The sequence below is a fragment of the Vombatus ursinus genome, unplaced genomic scaffold (genome assembly GCF_900497805.2).
Source record: "Vombatus ursinus unplaced genomic scaffold, bare-nosed wombat genome assembly UNPS02014784.1, whole genome shotgun sequence".
Classification (NCBI taxonomy): domain Eukaryota; kingdom Metazoa; phylum Chordata; class Mammalia; order Diprotodontia; family Vombatidae; genus Vombatus; species Vombatus ursinus.
Genome location: NW_020954562.1, coordinates 13,773,518 through 13,799,126, shown reverse-complemented (window position 1 = coordinate 13,799,126; position 25,609 = coordinate 13,773,518). Strand labels below are relative to the sequence as shown.

The 25,609-nt window shown below is 38.2% G+C and overlaps 1 protein-coding gene across 4 annotated transcripts in view; it reads right to left on the bottom strand.

Annotated features, from left to right (window-relative positions):
- The window catches only part of ARFIP1 (ADP ribosylation factor interacting protein 1), a 145,462-nt gene that overhangs the window by 100,701 nt on the left and 19,152 nt on the right, over positions 1 to 25,609 (bottom strand). For 2 of the 4 annotated variants that reach the window (XM_027866992.1, XM_027866993.1), the window contains 2 exons: positions 23,008 to 23,081; positions 12,089 to 12,190 (listed from right to left, as the gene is read on the bottom strand). In XM_027866992.1, the coding sequence (XP_027722793.1) occupies positions 12,089 to 12,190; positions 23,008 to 23,079 (174 nt within the window). In that variant the 5' untranslated portion in view covers positions 23,080 to 23,081. Of the gene's footprint in view, positions 1 to 2,991; positions 3,071 to 12,088; positions 12,191 to 23,007; positions 23,082 to 25,609 lie in introns of those variants that run through there. The other 2 variants (XM_027866995.1, XM_027866994.1) reach the window with 2 other exon arrangements.

Sequence of the window (25,609 nt, the reverse complement as noted above, 5' to 3'; positions counted from 1 at the left end):
CTCCATTTAACATCATATAACTCAGCAGCACAATTACTTCATACTATGTCAAATCAACAAATATTTATATTTATATTAAAATCACCTTAATTATTCATAATGTAGAACAGGCTTATCATTGTAGTCCATACAGTACTGTTAAAATATTGAAAGACACTGATACTGTGCCATATGAAAATGTCAGCTTACTCCCTAAAATGATTTTCCAGGAAATGATTTCCCTTAAAGCCTGACAAGATTTTTAGCAGCAAAAGGTAAAAAAATAATATATATTAAAGACACAAAGTGCCAAAGAACCAGACCTCCAGCTGACCAGTGTCAGCACATCGCTTATTTTTTAAAAATCATCTTTCTGAACACCTTTCAGCAGCAAACAACAGAAAATTCCCATCTAAGTCTCTCAGCAGCCATCTTTACCACTGCTATGAAACGTAACATCAGTGTACTTGGCCCTTTGGAAACATGGTTCTGTCAAAATACATTACTTAAATTTCCATATTAGAAAGACTACTGCAGCTCTTCTACATATTATGTTAATTGATTTGTTAAATGATACAATATCCTCAACTAAAAAAGAAGTCTTAAAGCAGATACAGAAATGTCAAAATGTGACTTTTTCCACAATATACATATTGTGGAAAATAGATGACCTGAGTATTAATGATTAATAACTTATCAAACATTATACCCATGATATAAAAAAATTCATTCAATAAACACAAAACTAAAAAAGGGTATTTGTTATTCATTAGTTCTTCAGTAAACCACTATTTCTAAAAAGAACAAAAACAAAAATTAAATCAAAACAGTACTAGTTCTAGGTAGCTTCAGCTCTCAAGACTCTCCTTATCTTGATATGGTACACATAGATCATTTTAGATCCTTAACAGAAAAGCCTTTTTGACAGTGGTATGGCATCCAAATGCAACACAAAATGAGAGTGCAATAGGTAATGAATACAACACACATTTGTGTCTTCTTTAAAGGCTTTGGGATGACAAATCTAGCTCAGTAGTAGGCAAGGCCCTTATAAAATCTACCATTGTATTCATTTTTTTAGGTTACTAAAACAGATTTGGGGCCTTCAGAGATAAGAGTAAAAGATAAACCTTTTTTTTGCCATCAATATTCAATTCTCAAAGATTCAGACTAGCTCAATGATTTTCTGGCAAACTTGAACAAGATTTGTACAGCAGGGTTCAAATCCTGGTCTTACTACTATATAGTCTTGAGCAAGTCACTTAGCACTTAGTCTGTTATTTGTGAAATGAAAAGGTGGAATTAGATTACCTCTTAAGGTTTCTTCCTAATTCTGACCCTTTAACTCAATTCAATTTCCATTTACTTTGTTCTAATATTTGTGAAACATTTAGTACAACTTTTTAATACATACTTTTCCAGATCAATCAAGTTAATCCATGACATGATGGCTTTGGGGATAAATTCTAAATAAATAAATTTTTATCATTTTTTTGAAGGACATGAAATGTTCATGTTAAAAAAAATGGCCATAAAGTTGTCAGTTTAGAGTTTGACCATTCACAACCAAAATAATTTCCCCTTAACAAAATTATATGGTAGAAAATTTTGTTCAATTTCAAATTCACGACAGTATACTCTGATCCATCTATGATTTCATTAATGGTACTATCTCCAGTGATTCAGATTACAGCTGGTTCAGAGTGAGGTCCCTTCACACCTCATTCCATGTGACTGGTTTATGTCCTCCCATAAATCCCTCACTGGGGAGTTCATCTCACAGGCTAGAGGACCTTCTTCTAGATTTCCCGATACTGCATATATATGAACAGAGCATATGTGTTGGCCATCAGCTATCTCTCAAAGAATCTCCTTCTGGTTACACACGTCTGTCGTGATAGGTCATTCTTGTATAATTCTGCATTCGTAACATGCTGCAGCATACTCACTTATCACAAGCTTTCTCATTGCCTTTTGGTGATATTCAACCTTAATTCCTCACAAACATGTAGTATCACCAAAAGAATAATGATTTTCAGTGAGCCTTTGTTTCAGAGAAAAGTTTGGGGTCATTACACGTACTTCATAACTTCTGAAAGGCAAATCCATCCATACATCTCCTTTTATAAATTCTGAGCCCAATTATTTGTCCAACTGCAGTGTTTGTCAAATACACTAAAGCAACAGTACTATGGGCTGTCCGTCCAAATGAATATCATAGTTTGTGAAAAAGGGATTCTTCATCCATTTGGTTTTTCCAGTGTGAGCTTCTGCCTTGTTCTGGGGCTTGACATGATCCACATAATGCCATCCACAGAATATCATCTGGAGTTCCAACTTCCATTTAGGCTGTATTCAGCATCCTCCAAACAGCTTTGGAGAGTACTTACTTCCCTACTTTATGCTTCACAGGATATTAGCATTCAGAGGATTAAAGTTATCTCTGCAGGCATATCTCGGAAGCCAGCTTTTATGATTTTAACATGTGTATTGGCAATACTTTGTTGGAAGAGTTTTCAAGGAGTTGGTTTACTGAACCAAACACATTGTTTTATGGTAAACAAGCAATAGGGCAGGTAGGTGGCACAATGGATAGAGCGCTAGGCTCGGAGTCAGGAGGACTGAGTTCAAGTCAAGCCTCAAACACTTACTATGTGACCCTGGGCAAGTCACTTAACCCTGTTTGCCTTACTTTCCTCATCTGTAATATGAGCTGGAGAAGAAAATAGCAAACCACTCCAGTTTCTTGCCAAAAAAACCCCAAATGGGGTCACGAAGTGTCAGATATGACTGAAACAGCTGAACAATGATAAAACAATAAGCACAATGGACTGTTGTATTCTCAGTACCTTTCAAACATATGACTGTAAAAATGTGGTCTGTGGTAGAATAGTTTATGACAACTCCATATTCACAGTTCTCATGTCTTAATCAGCAATGCCTTTGATGCACAGCATAGATTTTTCTCATGAAGATTTTTAGAAATGGAAAAGTTAACATACAGATTAGTACCTGACAGTTTCCAGACAGTCTTTGAAAAAAATAATTGGAAGGTCTTGATTTTTTCCCAAGTGTTTGTCTCCTTTCAGATTATCCGAAGATTTGATTCCTCAATGTCCTCAGAATTGTGCTGCTTCCAGCCTTGACCTCTTCTGGGCACACATGGTCTGGTCTAGCTTTTCTCCACATCTTTTTAGTGTCATTTCTACTTCCTCATGCAGCACCATCAGGGATTATGATAATAGAGTCCAAATGTGATGGTTCTACTGTAACTGATAAAGAAAAGATTTTGCTATGGAAATCTTTACAGATTTCTTCCATTTTTCATTTCTTGGCTATCCTCCTTCCAGTTTCAACCTTAAATGATCTCAGGATTATCTGGCTTAATTAAGTCTCTCACCAACAAGCTTTATGTAAACTACTTCTTGGCATTTCATGAGGCGATGACATTCATCATCTTTCACCGTTACTCTGCTAAGATTTTATAAACAAATTTGTCTTCTAAACCACAGCAGCACTTGGCTGCTTAACTCCTCCCTACCCCAAGAAGATAATCTGTTCTCAAAAGTCTTTTCGGTCTCCTTGTCAAGGTGAATAATTTGCATTAACCTTCCTTAGAAAATGATGATAATCTATGTTTATGGCTTGTCTTTTATTAATTTTTCCTGTTTTTCAGCGTCAATAGTAAGAATGGACACACATATAATTTCATTCCTATAATATGTCCACTCAGTCACTGTACCAGGACCTAACTTCTAGAGTACCTTTAGTTAATTCACAAATTCTGTCACTCTGGCACTGTATTTACAGAATCATAATGGAATCATACAGGACCAAGGCCATTTTCTATTTCTCTCTGGTTCCTGGGTTTGCCTTGGCCAAAGAATTTAGCACCATATGACCAGCCTACAGGTGGTGAGTCTCCCCATATTCAACTAGGCTGATCTCCACACAGCAGATATAGTCTGTTGCTGGAACTATACTCAAAGCCTTTCTAGAACACTAAAACCAGAGAGAGTTTGTTCCACAAGCACACTGTTCAAGAACCCAGAGTGATATTCGTGAAACAAGGGGGCAATAAAGCAGGACACTGTGTTGAACAAGCTAGTATATTACTTAAATATTCCAAAGATCCAAGATTTCACTCAGATGAGCAATCCGTCTACCAAGGCAGACCACAACCCATCTTAATAGATTCACTGAAGATATGAGTCAATTTTGATTACACAAAATTAAAACATTTTGGCATAGATATCTTAGTAGATGATCTCTGAGATTTGTTTTGGCATAACAAACAGATAAAAGCGATCACCCTGCAACTAACTTAGTGATAAACTTTTTTGAACTAAGTTAGCATAGTTTTCAGACAACAGACCTACATCTTTGAGGCCTGTTCTTTGCAAGGCCTTTTGCAACTTGGAAAGAATTTGTGCTCCGCTGGTAAAGCCTTCAAGAACCCAGAATCACCTCCAACCCACAAACCAGAGTAGGGCTCTGGTGGAAGAACTTACTATGTTAACAGACTTTAAAGAGCATGCTTTGCTCAATCTAAAAGATGTTCTGAAACTGGGCACATACCCAAATACCATATGACAGAGGACACTTACCAAATATACTGGAGAGTACACATAATTGAAAACATGCAGGGCATTGTCAGCAATTCAGTGCTACAATTTAAAAGGTTAAGGAAAATGGTGAGGTTCTCACCCTCTTAAAATCTGCCTTCTGACACCAATACAGGATAAACTGCTCTCTAAAGGTCAACAATAATCTCTGATAAATTCAAGTGTCTTTTCTCAGTCCTACTTCTGTTTGCTATCTCTGCAGCTTCTGATGATGTCAGCCTCCCTTCTTCCTGGATACTCTCTTCTCCCTTGGCTACTGTGACACTGTTCTCTCTCGGTTTTCTTCTTACTACTCCTTCTCAGTCTCTTCTGCTGGATCATGCATCTCCCACTTCGTAAGCCAAGGTGTCCCCAAAAGCTCTATCCTGGGCCTCTTCTTTTGCTTTTGCTATACAGTAGGTAGTTGGTGGAGTGAATGAATCTTCTCTAAAAAGCAAATTTTGAAGCATACCTTTAAAGTAACAATTTAAAAATACTAAGTACCACAGGATAGAGCAGAGATTTTTAAACCTGACTCTATGAGTATATTTTTTAAAAAAATATTCTGATAACTATTTCAATATAATTTTGTTTGTCATCCCATCTATATTTTTTATGAATTTCAAAAGAATCTGGAAAGAGATCCATAGGCTTCAGACCGCCAGGGTCCATGACACAAAAAATGTTTAAGAACTCTTGCTGTATTGGCATCTCAAACACAAGAAGTCCAAAACAGAACTAATTAGATCTCTCCAACCCCTTTACTTCTTCAAACTTTCCTATTTCTGTTGAGAGCATCCCCATCCTACCTGTTATCAGATGTGCTGGCATCATTCTTGAGAAGCAGTTTGTTGTAATAAATCAATCAACAAATATTTCTTAAGTGCTTGCTATGTGCCAGGAATTGTGCTAGGCAAGAGGGATACAAACACAAGGAATGAAATAATTTCTATTCTCAAGGAGCTTACAGTAAATAGAATTCCAAACGTGGAGTTTAAACCCCTACCTCTGATACTTACTAGCTGTGTGATTGCGAATAATTCACTTAGCCTTCCCAGCCTCCATTTCTTTATCTGTAAAATGGGACTAATAACTATAGTCTCTAAATGAAAGAGTTGTAAGGTTCAAATTAAAGAATGTATATAAAGCATTTTATAAACCATTAAAGTGCTGTGTCATTTATTAATATATAAATTATTATTAATGTCTTTGACTCTTCCCTCTCCCTTTATATCAAACCAGTTGCCAAGTCTTACTGAACCTTAATAATTCTGGCATCTAGTCCCATCTTTCATTTCTCACTGCTACTACCCTAGTTCAGGCCTTTTATTAACAGGAGGCCTCATAAAGAATTTTTAGTATAATTTAATATGTCTCAGAGACACACACATTTATATATTTTTTTAGTTTAATTTAATTTTTTTTGGCAAGGCGATTGTAGTTAAGTGACTTGCCCAGGGTCACACAGCTAGTAAGTATCAAGTGTCTGGTCTGAGACTGGATTTGAACTTAGGTCCTACTGACTCCAAGGCCAGTGCTCTATCCACTGTGCCACCTAGCTGCGCCCCTTGCCCCCACCCAAGACACACACTTTTAGATCATTTAATACTTTATTTGAAAAGTATCACCTCAAAAGGCAAGTACTTGGAAGATGCAAAAACCCCTCTTGCAACTTAAATTTGCAAAGCTGGAAGTATCGCTTCTCTATCCTCTTATTTTATCAGTCCTTAAAATTGCTGAAACTATAATTACCCAATGAACTCACCAATATTGACACCAATATGCCAATACTGAACCTATTACATGCAAAGCATGGTGCTGGGGGTTGAGAGGGATGAAGTAAGGGAAAAGGGACCACTTACAAAGTGGGGCCCTGACACTTGTGGCAGACATCATAATACCATTTATTTCAGATACATGCTATGAGGTCAAAAAGCACTGTCCAGTTTTTCTTAAAGATTTAAAGATTTCTATGCTTTAAAAGGCCTGAGGAGAGGGAAAAGGGTGGAATTATTTCCCATTTAGCCACTGATTGGAAAATAAAACTTTTTATTTTTATTTTATTTTATTGCAGCTTGAGATTTTATGTAACACAAGTTAAAATGTTTGCTCATTTTCCTCACTCAGGCAGGAATCTGGGTTGATGGCTGGAGGTAACCCTCTCTACCAATAACTATAATTCTTAAGAGGAAATACTGTAGGCAATCTCGGCATAGTAAAGATTTGCTGCACTTCAGGAGCACTTCTAGCTCTCTGATATTGTGTCAAAGACTTTCTGACTCTATTAGGTAGTGCGTATTTTGTCTTATTATTGCTTTTATAACCAATATTTAGGCATAAGATCTGGCCCTTGACTCATCTTCTTACGCTGGTGTCAGTGGTTGCTGATGTATGCCAGTTTCAGTTTATCTTCAGGCTTCACAAAGTATTTGAGGACAGGTGTATTGCTGGTAGAGAAATGGCAGCCCTATCCACTGGCAGTGCCAAGAAAGAGAGAAAAACGAAACACTTTGTTTTCCAGTGAAAGCAGATCAACGCTAACATCACTCAAAACTGTTCCATAGCCAGTTATTCTACACTTATCTTACATGAGGAATCAAACCTTGAGTGGTGTAAAGATGGCCAATATGAGTCAATGAATGGCAAAATATTTTTTTTACTTGAATACACTTCATTACAACCTCCAGGCTACATATTTCAGTCTTAGAATGTGAATACAAGAGTATCACGAAGATCCTGATGAGTAGGTTAAAAAAGCAAACCTTTAATGAAGCAAGAATTAGGCAGCTGCAATCACCACCTAAAAAGTGCTCTCTCCAATTCCATAGCTTAGGTCATAGCAGCCCCTACTGGGCAGCCAAGTTATGACCAAAGTAAATAATACCTTGAATCTGTGCAACACTGTCAAAGCATTCCACATAAAGTTAGTAAAAGCTGCAACAGGGTGTTCAGATACTAATAAGTACACAGAAGGGAAAAACTGGTGAAAAGTAAAACTATTTAAGTATCTTCACAAGTCTGGTTAAGAAGAACATCTTCAAATTCTTTTGCTGACAACTTTGACTCAGTGGTCTTCACTGCCTATGACCACAACATTATGCAATACAATTTTAATAACTGTACTTACTCAATGAATTTGGGCCAAAGTAAAAGGGTATTATATAAGTGTTGTCATATGAGGACATAATTACTCTCCAACTTATTGCTATTAAAGAAACAAAGGAAAATTTTGTAAATTTATGATGGAAGTAAGTAAAACAAGGGGGCAATAAAGCAGGACACTGTGTTGAACAAGCTAGTATATTACTTAAATATTCCAAAGATCCAAGGATCTTATGAACCTTAAGAATTCATTATACAAAATGATATTTTAACATTTTGAATGTCTGCCTGAACATTGATAAAGATGAGTTCACTTATTTTTAATTTTTTTTCAACTAACAAGCACTTATTTTCTCTTCCTCCTCCCCTTTGGAGGGGGAAAAACTCAAAACAAAAACCCTTGTAACAAATATGTAGAGTCAACCAAAACAAATTCCCACATTAGCTATGTTACTCCCATCCCCCTACTCCCCGGCCCAACAAACAAACAAACAAACAAAGCTCTTTGCCCTTACGATATTGTTATTGTATAAATGATCCTGGTTCTGCTCACTTCACACTGCATTAGTTCACACAAGTCTTCGCAGTTTTCCCTGAAGCCATCCCCTTCATCAGTTCTTGTAGCACAACAGTATTCCATCACATTCATATACCATGACTTGTTCAGTCATTCCCTAAATGCTGGGCACTCCCTTAGTTTCTAATTCTTTGCCTCCACAAATATGTTTTTTTCCTCTTTCTTTGATATCTTTGGGTCATAGGCCTAGTAGCTACATCACTGAGTCAAAGGGTGTGCGTAGTTTAATAACTGGGGCATACCAAACTGCTTTGCAGGATGGCTGTACTAATTTACACTCCACCAACTGCACACCAACGTGTCGATTTTCTTACAGTCCATCCAACACTGGTCATTTTGTCAACTTTGCCAATCTGATGGGTGTGAGGTGGAGCCCAACACTGCTTTAATTTATGTTTTTCTAATTATTAATGATTTAAGAAAATTTTTTGTATGTGATTATTGCTTTTTTAATTTCTTTCCTTGAGTATTTCCTGTTCACACCTTTTGACCACTTATCAATTGCATGATGGCTCTTAGTTTTATAAATTTGAATTCGTTTCTTACCTACCTTGGAAACGAGATCTTTATCGGAGAAATTTACTGCAGGATTTTCTCCCTATTAATTGTTCTCTTCTAATCTTGGATATATTATATTTGTGCAAAAACTTTTAAATTTTATGCAATCAAAATTGTCTTTTGTGAATCTCTTTATCCCTTGTTTGGTCATAAACTCTTTCCCTATTCATACATCTAGAAGGTAATTTGTTCCTTGCTCCTCTAACTTGTTCATGACGTGACCTTTTATATCTAAGTCATGTATCCATTTGGAGCTTCTCTGGATATATACATACACCTTGTGAGGTGTTAGTATAAACTGTTGTCGAGAAGCAACTAGGTGGTGCAGTGGATACAGCACCGGCCCTGAAGTCAGGAGCACCTAAGTTCAAATCTGGCCTCAGACCAAACACTTGACATTTACTAGCAGTGTGACCCTGGGCAACTCATTTAACCCCAACTGCCTTAAAAAAAAAAGAATGAAAGTATTGAGGGGCAGCTAGGTAGTACAGTGGATAGAACACTGGCCCAAAAGTCAGGAGGACCTGAGTTCAAATCCAGCCTCAGACCAAATACTTGACACTTAACAGCTGTGTGACCCTGGGCAAGTCACTTAACCCCAATTGCCTAAAAAACAAAACAAAACAAAAATAATAATATGCTGTCGAGTTTTCCTAGTCATTTTTGTCAAATGGTGAGTTCTTACCTCAGTAACTGGAGTTTTGGAGTTTACTGAATAGTAGTCTACAAGTTTCATTTGCTTCTCTATATGGTGTGCCCTAATCTGTTCCACTGATTGATCTCTATGGACAAGTATCTTTTAAAACTTTGCATTTTAAATAAAGGACTCCAAACTTCTGGTTGACTGAAAGGACAAGAGGTCAATGTGATGTGTCTGTTTACAATAGCAGCAGGCAGCATTAGAAATAGAAATTTGGGGATAGAATTCCTTTTATTTAAGGGTGTGTAGGGAAGACACTGACTGGCTCATTGTTGTCAAGCAGCCTTCTAGCCAGATTATGCCATAAAGCTCATATCCATTTTGGGGAGAGGTAATATGAAGAATGAATTATTTTTCCTTCAGTAAGATTTTGCAAAGACAATTTAGGATAAGAATCCAAGGGATAGGGGACAGCTAGGTGGCGCAGTGGATAGAGCACTGGCCCTGGAGTCAGGAGGACCTGAGTTCAAATGCAGGCTCAAACCAGACACTTGACACTTACTAGCTGTGTGATCTTGGACAACTCACTTAACCTCAACTGCTTTGCAAAAAAAAAAAAAAAAGTGCATTGAGTAACTTTTCATTTTTCTGGTATAGCATTCTTCATGAACAAATACCTTAATTTTGTATTATTCTATTTAATTAAAAAATTTTTTTGTAACCAGATAAAATTCTGGTATCATCATAGAGCAGAGAGAGTGCTAAGCTTGTAGCCACAGCCCATATTTGAATCTCAGCTCTGCCACTTACCACCTGTGTGACCTGGGACAATCACTTCACCCATGCAGGTCACAACTCTGTCATCTGTAAAAACAGTGGGCTGGACTGGATGTTCCTTAAGGTCCCAAACAATTCTACATCTCAAGCCCTATGAGCTTACCAATAGTTTTTTATTTTTTACTTTGTTCAGTGCTGCCTAAAAGCTAAGTGATAACAGTTCATCTCTTAACTCTGCACATGGCATATTTTGAACCTTTTTTAAAAATCAAGGTTTATCATTTGTACACCAAATTCTTTGGTACACAGTATAAATTCCTTTAGGAAACAAGTGAATCTTTACATTGTCAAACATAAGAATGAATGAAACGAAGGGTGTAAACACCGTGTGTGCTTGGATTGTTAAGTTTGTTTCATCTGTAAGACATTCCATGTTGACTCAGAGAGTTGAAATCCCATGTCAAGAATATGCTGTGATAAAGATGCTTCAAGTCTGAAGGTCACATATCTAAAGTTTGAGGCTGAGGTGGATTTTTTTTTCAATATTAGTCAATACATAATACATTAGGAAATTCATCTTCTTTTAAATGGGCAAAATGAAAGATTTTTACTTCAAACAACTGCAATCAATCCCTTAAAATTTTTTAAACAAAAATTTTCAAAGTTTATTTCCTACTAATTATATATTTATATATAAAATATATATACTTAGAAAACTATATACTTATAAAACACTTAACTGAAGACCTAGCTTTATCATGGAACAGTAATACATGACTAACTTAAGAATGAATCATCTACATTTTTGTAAGGTTTTCCTAAATGGGCTAAACTACCTTTTTAGCAAAAAGAAGCATGTATGTGGTGGTGGGCAACTAGCCGTGTATCTAAATATTTCACAGAAGTTCTTCTAGACCTTAGGAAACAAGATCATATATTTATATTCTTTTTATATATTTCACATGTTCTAAATACGCACATGAATATATCCTTAAAACTAGAGAAAGAATCATTTTATGTTTCAAGAAATTTTTCCAATTCAGGTTAGACTTAAAACTTTGAAAGGTAGAAGAATCATAAGCACAAAAGGCCCCGCTAGTCTTTATTTTTCACTGAACAAAGTTTATTTGTGCCTACATAATCAAGAACCCCAAGCTAGCTAGTACAAGACCAAGAAGGATTTCATTGGGAACTACAGTACTGTACTAACAGCATTTACATAAGAGACTGGAAAAGGTCAATTTCAGACAGGGTAATCTACATTTACATTTTTTTTCCCACCTACAACTCAAATAGTACTGATGTTCTCTCCAAAGATAAAGATCTCAGTACAACCATAACTGTACAACTCTTGCCTTGGTCTTTTCCAAAAGTTTGCCACAGGGGGGTTATTCAACATGCTGGAGAATCTTCTTGCTCCTTTCCAACATCTTGAGGATACCCGTGGAGCATCTGGCTGTTCACCTGTCATCCCTCGCCTTGCCTTATGACTAACTCTTGTTCTTTTCATATATTTCCTTGAAAACATCTTTTACTCTTGTCCTTCTTCAAAGTTCCTCATTGATTTTATGTGGCAGCCTGTGTCCACCAGCTCTAAGAGCTTTTTTATAAATTTTAGGGCCTATATTCCTTAGGAACAACACATGGAAATCTTAAATGGTTATTAATTTCTAGCTTAATTTTGCTATATACCAACAGAATATGGCCTCTTTCATCCCATCACATTAATACTTAATACTTGGAAATACTCCTTTCCCAAAAAGTATGCCAATTTTTGTTATTTTTACCTTAACATTTAAGGATTAACAATGATTTAGTGATTCTTTACTTTAAAACCAAAAAATGTCATACCCTACTAAAGCCATGCTCATGTGAATCATCCACTTCTCCATTGCTGGTCACTGGAATTTCTGCTGCTGAATTTTTGGGAGATTCTTGAGCCATGGTGGATTCCTAAAGAAGAAAACAAATCAAGATGATATTAATACCAAATAACAAACAACAAATAATAAGTGGCCTTTATTTTTGCTGTTATTTTGTCTTTGTTATTAATATTTCGCTAGTATTTCTACATGGACATTATTTATAGATATGTGAGAGACAAGCTAATGTAACCAAAGATACCTGTAGCTTTAGAGGACAGAGAAGCTTAGCAATTCTTCCCACCCTTTTTAAGATAAGGAAAACTACTTAAAAGCAAGTAACTTTTTGTAAGAAGTAGTGGCAACACTGCTGTTTCCAAAGGACTCAATGTATCTTTACTGACTGTGCCCTTCTTTACCCTCTAAGACTCATAGTTCCTTCTCTATCCCACTCTATCCCACTTGCCAAGTCCTTGCTTCATCAATTATCCCCTCCTCTGAAATCCCCTCTCTTCTCCACTAGCTCCTTCCCCTCTGCCTACACAGAGGCTTAAGTTCCACCCCAAATGCCTCATAACCCTCAACCATGCTACCCATTATCTCCTTCACAACCATTTTCTCCAAAGTGAACCAACTGCCCTATTGCTTATTTATTCCTCAATGGCAAATAAATCCATAAGAATTTAAGTACTTACATTTCCTGTCTTAAAAAAAAAAAGGCAAAACTGAAACAGTCTTTGCCTTCAAAGAGCTTACCATATTTTGTCAGAGTAGACAAACGTACACAGATAGGTATTTGCAGAATAGCTATAAGGTAACAGGGAAGGAAAGGGTCTAGGGATGGGGTATCAAGAAAAGCTTCATGTAAAAGATGGCCCATGAGCTGAGTCTTGGAAAATACCTGCATCTAAGAAGCTAAAGAAATGAAGAAGTTCATTCCAAGCACAGGTGACAGCTTGTGCAAAGTCAAGGTGATAAAGTGAATCGGCAGCTTAGAAATGCATCACTATGCCAAAGAAATAATCAACTCTACCCGCCCCTACCTAATCTACAAATCCAGAAGAACCCCAGAGTGCTGCTGAAACCTAAGACTGACTGGGGCTTTTTGCCCAGTATGGTACACCCAGAAACAGAGCCTGAACCTAACTCTAGCTCAGGAGAGTGCAACCGCGAGGGCCAGCAGAGAACGAGCTGCCTGGAGAAAAGCCTTGGGAAAAATGCATTTTCTGAAGCCTGTGGTCCCTCACACATGGAATATCCTCTTCCTTCCTCATCTCCACTTACTAGCTTTTCTGACTTTTGTAGGAAACCTTTCCTATCCTCCTTAATTCTAGTGCCTTCCCTCTCTTAATTTTTTTATATTATATATAACTTTTTTTGGTACATATTTGTTTCATTGCTGTCTCCCCCATTAGATTGTAAGCTCCTTGAGGACAAGGACTGTCTTTTGCTTCTTTTTGCATCCCCAGTGCTTAGCACAGTGCCTAGCACCATAGCAGGCATTTGATAAATGTTTACTGATGGAGTGACTGGCCAGAGCAGGGATGAATACTTGGCATCTAGGAGGCACAGTGAATAGAGTGCTAGGCTTTAAGTCAGAAAGACCTGAGTTTGAGGCCCACTTCAGACATTCACGGGGTATGTTACCCTGGGCAAATCACTTAACCTCTCTACCTTAGTTTCTTCATCTGTAAAATGGAGATAACAATAGCACTACCTTCTTTAGGTTGTTTTGAAGGAAAAAATGAGGTAATATAAGTAAAGCTCTTTGCAACCGTAAATTGCTACTTGCCCCTTGAGAGCAGGAACTGTCTTTTGCCTTGTTATATTCTTAGCATAGAGCCTGGCACAGAGTTGTTGTTGCTCAGTTGTTTCAACCATGTCTGACTCTTTGTGACCCCATTTAGGGTTTTTTTGGCAAAGATCCTGGAGTGGTTTGCCATTTCCTTCTCCAGGTCTTTTTACAGATGAGGAAACTGAGGCAAACAGGATTAAGTGACTTGCCCAGGGTCACAAAGCTAGTAAGTGTCTGTGGTTGGATTTGAACTCAGGTCTTAACATCAGGCCCTATATACTGCATCACCTACCTGCTCTGGCACAGAGTAGGTACTTAATATTGCAGGACCATAAGGGAATAACCCCTGAACATAGCTGCAAGGGGAAAGGTACCAGATGGAGTCTACATTTGGGAGAGGTCCTAGAGCCCTGTGAAAAAAAGAGTATCCTCAGACAGAGCCCAGTTCTAGAGAAGCCCCAGAGTCCCTTAAAAAAGGAATCTATTCTGGCACACTATACTCAGGACCTAGTAGGCCCTACTCACACTATTCAATTGGGGATAAGCTCTCCAAGGCACCCAAGGGAAACTCCAAACACCAAGAAGAAATACCTTGGTTTGAGAGTGTCAAGGGATAATCGTCCCCCAATAGAAAATAGTAGCCCCATAATAAGTCCAGGTAAAAGCTTAGAGAAAAAAAAATGTCCTGGTCACAGAGACTGTAGGTGTACTTGGACCAAATGGAAGAAGAGATAAAGAATGGAAAAACCAGGGAGGAAAGAATGGCAAGGAAAACTGGCACCTTAGAAGGGATGGTAGAAATCCTTACTCAAGAACAGACTGCCCTGAAAATCAGAATTGCCTAGACAGAAAACAATAAATTATAGTCAGAAAACAGTCTGGATACCTTATCTCAGATTATAAATGAAAATTGTCAATCAATTAATAAACATTAAGTGCCTACTATGTGTCAAACATTGTGCTATGCAGTGTCCAAAACTCATAGAACCAGATGGCAAAGTAAAAATAGAAAGAACATACTGGTCACTTCCAGAAAGAAACCGCAATGAAAACTTCCAGGGCTATCAAAGCTCAAATCCAGAGCTTCCAAGTCAAAGAAAAATATAAGCACCTAGAAAAGAGCCACGATTATTTATTTCCATGATATTTGACAAAACAAGTTTTACTTATAAAGCAATGGTTTACAAATGACACTAAAGACACCTGGGGAATTCTAACACTTTGTGAATCATCATGTGGTCGATGCAAAATTTAGAATGTGGAAACTGAGTATCTTCCTACACTGAAAAGCTCCTAGATAGTAATTTTTAGAGTTTTCATTTCTATGACACTTTTTCCCCCCAATATACTTCAAAATATGCTGTGGCACTATATTGTTCTCACTCTTACCTTGACAGATAAACTAAGTAACCCTTTAGTAGTTGAGGAAAATGAAAAGGTCTAGAACTTGACTAAAGTCACAACTAAAGGACAAAGTTAGCTCTAAAGCTGGCATTTCAATTCCCAGCCTGATGTTTTCTCCAGTTGTATCCCATAACCAGAGGAAAAAATACTGACTGAAATTCTACTACTACACTCAGGTCTTGCGATTGGCTATCACAACCAGTCTTTCACAATGCATTACAAGTCAAACTGTTTTGATGCGTTGAACAGTTTTACTAAATTTCTCCCCTCTTTTCCTTCTTTTTCATTTAAAAAAATTTTTTTAGCGTTATTAAAGAATAGCTCTTGGGCTAAGGAATTCTAAGGTGGAATGCGTGAATGAGAAAATTTGGTCCAATGGCCATGAAAGCACCTGTAGCAGGCACTATGGAGTACTTAGAGCGTGGTCAGACATCAAAGACACCAAGATCATCCACTTCATCCTGGGCCATTGCCACTCGTTCTGACTTTTGTCCTGCCACTGGACTTCAATGGCTCAGGAACAGAGAGTAAAGCTGATGGCCTTATGCAACTCTGCCTCACTTCAATACAATTCACACACAAGACCGGTCCTCTTTGAAAAATGAAGGACAGACAACCTATCTACATGTTATTGTACTTGTTACTGTTTAGGGTTGGAAAGAAGTGAAGCTTCAGGACACAGCACTGCCATATACTCAAAAATGCCTAATCCTAATCCTGATACAAAATTTCTTGTTCATTCAATTTAAATCTATACTTTATTTCACTTTCTATTTCTATCATATCCTCAACTTTCTCACGTGCTCATTCAATTCCCAGCTCTGCCACTTGCTACTTATGACCCTGGGCAAAACTAAAACTACTCAACCTTTCTAGGTTTCAGCCTCTTGAACCACAAAAATGAGAACCAGTACAGGACAGTAGAATTTTCACTTGGAGTCAGAAAGTCCTAGTTGGAATGATCTAAGACAATTCTGAAGGACCCATGATGAAAAATGCTATCCACCTTACAGAAAGAACAGATAAACTCTAAAAACTGAAGCATACTTTTTAAAAAAAAGTCTTTTATTTTTCTTATTTTTTTTGTCTGTGCTTTCTTTTGCAGCATGGCTAACATGGAAATATATTTTGCATAGCTTCACATGTATAATCAGTATTAAATTGCTTGCCTTTTCAAGGAGTGGAGAGGGACAGAAGGGAGAGTCTGAAACTCAAAATTCTAAGAAGTGATGGTTAAAAATTTTTTACATGTGACTGGGAAATATTTAATGAAATAAAATATTAATTAAAAAATAAATAAAAACATGGTTTGAAATCCTATCTATATCACTAACTGGGTATTCAAGGGCAGGTCAGAACCTCTCTGATCCTCTACTTCCTCATATGTAAAATAAGGATAACAGTTAAGATCTCACAGGATGGCACTGAGCAATAAATAAGTAATAAATGTAGAGAACTTAGTCTCAAAGCACTAAATTTCAGTTAATAATAATAATGAAGGCAATATTCACAGCTTAAGTACTATGGTCATCTCACAAATGCCAGGTTTTGGGCACTGCAGCAGACACTTCTGGTACTTATTGTTAGTATCACATAATAATGTCTAATAATGTATTTGCACTACCCAGACAGGATTGTTGTGAAGATCAAATCAGATAATAGATATAAAACATTTTGTAACTGTGAAATGTGATATGTTATAAATACAAACAAAAAGATCAATTCAATAAATATCTGTTAAGTACCCGTGAGCAGAGTACTATTCTAGGCAATGGGGAAGACACAAAGTTTTGATCAAGTAAGATACTTGTCTTCATGGTATAATGTGGGAAAGGACACATGCACAGATCAGTGTAATACATGTAAGTGGCATAAAACAAAAATCTGCCTGAGGTCTAAAGGGAAAGGTCTGTTGTTTTGTTTCTGCAAGGGTCAGGAACTCAGGGAAGTCTTTGTGGAGTAGATGGCATTAGTGGTGTGTTTGCTTTAGTAAATTTTTATTGATAATTTTCATTTTTATGTTACCTAAACTTCTGAGTTGGGGTTTAAAGGACAGTCAGGAATTTGGCTGGCAAGCACAGAAGCCTCAAACAGTCAACAATCACTATGTTATATGCTAGCAATAAACAGAAAAAACGAAACCATTCCTATTCTTGAGGGGCTTTATTCTATTAAGGGAGCCCTAAGAACATATTTAATTAGATAGAGAATAAATGTAAGACAGTAAAACACAAACTGGTGAGGGAGGAGCCTAGCAATTGAGAGAATCAGGAAAGGGTTCCTGAAGGAAACGCTTGAGCTATGGTCTGTAGTAAAGGGATTCTCGAGGGAGGCAAAGGTATGGAGGAAGGGCATCCCAGGCCTGAGGGCTGGCAGTCAGTGTAAAAACAGAGACAGGTGGCAAGTGCCATATGGAACTGGGAGAAAACCCTTTCAGCTGGATCTCAGAATGTATTGGAAGGGTAGTAGTGTGACAGTGGGTTGTGCAGGCTTTTAAAAACCAAACAGAGGTGCTTCCCCTGGAGTTTATTGAGAAGGGGAGTGCCATGGTCAGATCTGTGCTTACAAAATACTGCTTTGGCAGTATGGTGAACAGACTAGAGTACCTGGGGTACTGAAACCAATTAGACAGACACTGCAATAGTCCAGAGATGACAAGGGCAAATTAAAGTAGTGCCATTTCAGGCAAGGGAACAGTCCAGTTTGGCTAGACCACAGGAAGGGCACAATATGAAATAAGGAAAAGTAGGGTAGTTCAAGATTATAGAAGCCTTAAAGCACCAAGTAAAGCAATTAGAACTTTGCTAGGTAGACAAAAGATTTTTCACTGAAAGAATTTAAAGAAGGAATGATGTAACCTCATCTATGCACAAGTATAGGTTAGCAGTATGAAAGAATTTCAGTGGAGTAGTAACAGAAAGGAGAGGTCAGGGGGAGAAGACACTGGAGATGAGACTATATGTTAGGGGGCTATCTCCATCACTGAGGTGGGTAATAATAAGGTAGTAGGTTGGCAATCAGAAAGGAGAGTAAGGGGGTAGCTAGGTGGCGCAATGGATAGAGCACCAGCCCTGAAGTCAGGAGGACCTGAGTTCAAATACGGCCTCAGACCAAACACTTGACACTTACTAGCTGTGTGACCCTGGTCAAGTCACTTAACCCCAACTGCCTTAAAAAAAAAAAAAAAAAAGGAGAGTAAGGAACTCTTAGCTTTCCTTGCAAGCTCAGTGCCAGTATCTGCTGCTGCAGCCACATCCCTGAGACAAGATGATCAAGATTGGAGTCTGCATAACATATGGTCCATGGGCTGCTTGCAGCCCGCTAAAGGATTTGGGGCAGCCTAGGAAAAATGTACCGTTGCCACTGTGCACTCTCTCCTGTTTGTCACATGACCCATAGCACCCAACCATTGTCAGTCTGTCTCTAGTCTAACTTATCTGTGGCTCGAAGAAGTTTACAAGTTGTGCAGGTCTGCTATATTGGGCACCCACTGACCAGGGCTATATTCAACTCAAACAAAGAGGACATCAGCAATTCTTTCACTGACTTCAACCACACAGTTTCTATGTTCACACTTGACTCCACTCATGTCAAGTTCAAAGGCACTGTCAAAGCTGAAAATGGAAAGGATGGAAAGGCAGTGATCAACAGAAAAGCCATCTTAAGAACATGGTCCTGATAATATTTAATGGGAAGATACTATGATTGAGTGTGTTGTAGAGTGCACTATTGGTGTCTTTGTTGTTTTTCAGTCATGTCTGACTCTTCATGATCCCATTTGTTGTATTCTTGGCAAAGATACTAGAGTGGTTTGTCATTTCCTTCTCCAGTTCATTTTACAGATGAGGAAACTGAGGCAAACAGGGTTAAGTGACTTGCCTAGGGTCTTACAGCTAAGTGTCTGAGGCCAGATTTGAACAAAGGAAGATGAGTCTTCCTGACTCCAGGCCTGGTGCTCTATCCACTGTATCACTTAGTTGCCCTACTGGTGTCATAACAACCTTAGAAAAGGCCAGGGCTCACTTGAAGGGTGGAACTAAAGGTGTCATCATCTCTGTGCCTTCTGCTGATATCCTTATGTTTATAACAGAAATAAATTATGAGAAATAAAATTGCTTGAACATTTTCAGTAATGCCTTTATACTATCAGCTGCATGGGGCCCCTAGCCAAGGTCATATATGACAACTTTGACATTGTGGAAGAATTCATGACTATAGTCACATCAGTACTACTACAGAATAGACTCTAGATGGCCCCTATGGCTATTTGTGACTTGATGGGCACAGTACTGCCCAAAACATCATCCATGCAAATGCTGCTAAGGCCATGGATGAGGTCATCCCTGAGTGGAAAGGAAATTTAGGGGCATGGCCTTCTATGTTTCTACTCCTATCATAGCATTCATGCCTGATCTGCTCCAAATATGAAGATAGTGATGAACCAGCATCAGAGGGCTCTTGAAGGATATCCTAACGACCAGGTTGTATCCTTTGACTTTAACAGCAATGCCCATTCTTCTACCTCTGATGTTGGCCGTGGCATTGCCCTTGATGATCATTCTGTCAAGCTCGTTTCCTGGTAGGACAATGAGTATGGTTAACCTAGTACTTTTGCCATCAGATTATGTTATGGAACCTGTTTTTTGCCATAAATAAAAAACCAAGTTCATATACCCTCTGGAATGATTATCCCCTTGCCACATATCCATCCAAATGTTACCCATTCATTAAAGCCCAGATCAAATTCCTGCAACTGTGAAGTCTTTTCCCGACCATTCCAGCCAGAACTATTCTTCTTCTAAGCAAGCACCATCTGCAACACCCATTTAATTAACACTTTAAACTCACTGTATTGTATTCTAATTGTCACCCGTTTACGGCATCTCTTACCTCACTGAAAGTTCTTACAATTTATGTGCTTCCCCCATGACGTCTTCTAAGTAGTACCCACTTAAATATTTATAGGTCGACTGCTTGATAGAGCATTATATGAACACACAATGACTATTCTTTGTATAAAGAACAGCTCAAATTTATCCAGAACTTTAAGGGTTAGAAAGCTTTCCTCATCAACACCGTGAAGTAGTTGCCACAAGTATAATTATCCATTTCTGCTAGGAATTGAGGCAGATAGAGGTGAAGGGACTTTCCCAGGATGACAGAGCTCAGAAGGGGCAAGCCAGTGTTTGCATCCAAGTCTTACCATGTTCTTTCAGGGCTTCTTCTATAAAAGAATTTGACGCAAATTGCCAGTGAGCGACTTGTGTATAACAATATAGCTAAATACAGTGCAGGACAACCTTCTGTGATGATACTACACAGACATGTATAGAAACAAAGATTACTCCTCTGGATTCTATTGTTTCTTCTAATATATAGTATTTAATCTGCATAATTCACCATCAGCTAGGTTTTACTATCAACAGAATACTAGAAAATCCTCTGCTTTAACACCTACTATGGTTCTTTACACACAATAAGCACACAATACAAATTCATCCGTTGAGTGAAAGAAGCAGCTTCAGGTTGTATTTATGGCTTATAGCTGAATCTGCTTCTTCCCTCCCACAACTGCCTGGGCTATTTCAGTCATCTGCTATACTTTGAACTCTTTTCTGCATATTCATTAGATTTAACTCTGGTCGTTTCTTGAAGCTCATGTTGAAAAGCCTAGCAGAAAATATATGAAAAGCATTTATTAAGTGTTTACCATATGTCAAACACGCTAACTCAGAACCAGACTTAGATTTCACTGCTAGAAGGAGTTCCCAGATAAGAAAACTCCCTCTACCTTTCACCACCTTTCTCTGAAATTTAATGAGTCTTGGAGGATTTCCTAGTGCTCTGAGAGACTAAACGACTTGCCTATGATTGTACAGACAATATGTCAGAGGCAGGACTTTAACCAAGGCCTTCCTGGCTCCAAGGCCAGCTCTCTATACACTAAGCCACCATGCCTCTCCCTCAAGGAATGAAAAAAAAAGTGAGAAATTGTCTTTACTCTTGAGAAGTTTACATTCTTTTTTTCTCATTAAAAAAAAATCCTGAACTTAAATACCAAATAAAATGAGTATATACATACATATGTATAACAGAAAAAGAAGATTATACATGAAACCATGCCTATGATGGAGCACACAGGAACTTACATTCTATGTACAGAGACGATCCATATAAAGGAATGGCAGCCAGGGAAGAGAGTCATTATCGAGGAAGTCACAAAGATAGTACGTGGAAGTAGAGCAGTACATTAAAATACCATTTTCAGAGGCAATAGAAGCAAAAGAGGTGGAAAGATGGGAGACGCTGGCGAAGATGAGGATACCAGGACATCGCAGAGAGTGAAGAGCCAAGTGGCTTAGCTCCTAATCATAGCCTTTGGTGTTCCTGCTGGAGAACTGGTTCAACAGCAGCAATGGAAGATGAAGATGAGGACACAGGGTCCTAGGGCTTGTACACATATAAGTCCTATCATCTGAACACCCTCTCTAATGACTCAAGAGTGTTTAACCTAGACACAGATTCATCAGAGAGCATATGACAAGGCAATTTTATAATCAAAGAGTCTTATGCAAAAGGGCTGGAGAGCTTAGAGATGTCAAGTTTTGCCAACTCCACAATGTGGAACCTCATTTAACTATCTGGTTCTAAATCACTGTCAGCTGATTCCCAAAAGCCAGGTAACTTGAATTCCATCTTGAACATTACAAACATCTAGTCCAGGGTCTTCTATAATAGATATAAGCTGGAAAGAGCCTTGGACACTATCTGTGTAAACTGGGCCTGTCTCCTTGTCTCTAAAATAAGTGAACTGGGCAACAGTTTCCAAGGCCTCCTCTAATTCTAAATATTTCAGTCAAGTTCAATGTCTTTGTTTTACATATGGGGAAAGAGAACCCCACAGCAGTGAAATAACTTAGTGGCAGAGTCTGGACTCAAACCTAGCCCAGGGAAGATTCTTGCACTAGACTCTCATAGTCTTATGTAAGAGGTGCCGCTCAGGAAGCATTTGATGATTTGATTTTGATTGAAACATAACATATTTACCTTCTTTTTTCCTGTTTTGATGAACTGGAAAAAGTATATACAGAAGAATCCCAATTTTGCATGTATTACAACCTCAACAATTACGTGAAACAGCTGACCTAAAGTATTTCTCTTAAAGAGCCACACTGGGATCATATTCACTCCACACGTGACAGTGAGATCCTCACTTCAGAAAGACAACATGGTGGAGTGGTTAGAGGTCTGGTCTTATAATCTGTGAGCTCAGTTCAAGTTCTCCTTCTGGCATGTACCAGCGGCTAGATAACCACTAACCCTCCTAGGATCCACAGGCAAACTCTAAAACTACCCTAGGATCAGGCTCTTGATCTGCCTCAGGACAGAGAATTTACATGCATGCCAGGAGCTCACACCATACTAATGAAATCACAGATCTGCACAACAACAAAAAATAAAGCTGGGTAGGTTGGGTAGGCAGAGAGAGGACTGGACAAAATGACCTCTGAAGTCCTTTTCGGTTCTAGATGTATGATCTGAAAAATAATCATGAAACACTACTGCACTTAGCTATGCTCATTTACCCAAGGGAGCAAACTGTGGTCAAGAAATTAATGTTTAGAGTGCATGATTAATTTGGATAGTCTGAAAATGTTACTGAGATGGTTTTACATTACTTTGAAAATTCAGTCAATCATCCAAATCACCTCAGAGTCCTGCTCTTCTGTAACTGGATTAGAAGCACCAAGAGTTGTGGAATCATTGCTGGAGTCAGACATACCTAAAAGTGAAATGTTTTGAGTATTCATTAATAATTTAGGGCCCAGAAGAACTGAGTTAGCTCACCAAGATTATGTGTAAACTTAAATACTTTCCCCAAACTAATTCCCCATATATAAGAATATGTCACTTCTTAATTAACTACTATTTTGAATACTACCTCTTATGATATGGAGTTGTGGAATAATTTGGAGCACAATTTGTGCTTATCATGATACATTATTTGAATACTGTCAAATAAAATTATTTTCTATGTCATCTCAGCAACTTTTTTTCCTTATGTACAATAATTTTTTTTACCAACTTCAGTACTTTGAAGTGTAGAAAATGAAAAAAATTTCTATGTATTTTAATAGACTTGATAAAACTGAACAATGGAAACTTTATTGTAACATTATACAAACTTTAAGTCTTTAAGTCTCACCCTTACTAAAATTTCAATTTGAGATACCAAAATTTATCATTAATCCAGCCTTAAGAATAGGGACTCCCCACCTCCAAGCCACCAGCAATAGCTTCCTTGACCTGGAATTTAAAAAGGGATTTTGGGATTAGGGGTCTGAGAGAAGAGAAAAGCTAGGATGGAAGCAAGGAGGCAGGATGGAGATGTAAGGAAAATAAGCTTGAAATTGGGGTTGTAAGGATAGCGCACTATTGAGGAAAAGATAATAAATTGGGGTGAGGTGCGTGTAGGAGAGGATCCAAGCAACAGGGGCAAGATAGGATTTTCCTTTCTTTCCTCCATTCCCCTCTTATCAGCACCCCATGAAGAGACACAGGCTTCAGTTTTTTCCTACTTCTTTATCCCTTCTAACCAGCCCGACTTGGAACCAAGAACCTGAAGAAGGAGAAATGCAGCAGCAGGGGTCACAGGTGGTTACACAGGCCTGGCCACACGTCTTCAGCAACTAGGACAAAGTAAAGGGAGGAACCCCCTACGGTAGCAAAAAAAAAGAAAAGCTATCAACCCTCCAAATAGACATTTTAAAGTTGTGTTCATATACTAGAAAATATCTGTACCTATGTATTCAATTCTACCTTCATAATTATTAGCAAAGACTTGTGACTAATTTACTACTGTCCAAAGAATGAACAATGTTTAAAGAAACTCACTGCGGGGCAGTTAGGTGGCACAGTGGATAGAGCACCAGCCCTGGAGTCAGTAGGACCTGAGTTCAAATCCGGCCTCAGACACATAATACTTCCTAGCTGTGTGACTCTGGGCAAGTCACTTAACCCCAACTGCCTCACTAAAAAAAAAAAAAAAAAAGAAGAAGAAGAAGAAGAAACTCACTGAAGGCCCAGAGGCTCCAGTTCTTCCCCTCCAACATAGTATATCCAAAGAACTTATCTTCCCCCTAAAACCTACCCTTTTTCTAATTTCCCTATTACTATCCAGGGTACCACCATTCTTCTAGTCACTCTGGTTCACAACCTCAGAGTTATCCTTGATTCCTCAGTCTCGGTCCATATAACCAATCAGTTGCCAAATCTGGTTTCAACCTCCAAAACATCTTTCTCACATGAGCTTTCTTCCACATAGCTTCCAAAATGATTTTTCCTAAAGCACATGCTTGACAGTGTGATTCCCCTGCTTCCCAATGCGGATTCCCGTTTGGCATTTAAAGTCCTTCACAACCTGGCCCTGGTCTACCTTTCCAGATTTATTACACATTACTACTCTTCACATATTCTATAGTTGTTTTGAACCTCTGGTTTCCAAAGAATTTCCTATATTCAATATTTATGTTAACTTTAATATAAGTTATCTTCTTTTCCATGTTGTTACTCCACAGTATTAAAAAACAAAAAAACAAAAGACAGCCTCTAATGCATTAAGTAGCTCTTCTGTGAAAGGCTAACAGAAATATATGAAAAGGAATTGCACAGAAGCTGTGATACACATCAAAGGCTTCTGTTGGGTATTTACAGCCCTCCTCAATCTGGCTCCTCTCTGTCTTTCCAGAAGGATTTCACATTCCTCTCATTCCCAAGAGCACCTACACTCTGGACAAACTGGCCTACTCACTGTTCTGTATACCAGATATTATTCTCACATCCAGGCCTCTGTACCAGCTGTCCCCTCACTCCTCCAGTGCTCTCTCTCCCCCTCCCCTATGCTTTCCAGGCTAGACTCAAGCGCAGCCTCCTACAAGAAACCTGTGCTGCCCCTTAATATTCCCTCACTAAAAGTTACTTTGTATATAGTTTGTATTTACTTCCTTGTTTTCTCCAGTAGAACGCAAGGGTTTGAGGATAGGGACTATTTGGTTTTGTCTTTACCTAGCAGAGCCTCTGGCCCACAGAAAGGTGTTTAATAAAGGTCTGAATGTAACCGGACCAGTGGAGAGCATATGCACATTAATAAACTCAATGCCTAGTTGCTGATGTTCAAGGTGAAGGTAAACACAAAGAAATACAGTTAGGCTCTAGGCATTTTTAACCTGGTAACACAGAAGGGTTTAAGAAACCCTGTAGTTACACACACACACACACACACACACACACACACACACACACACACACACA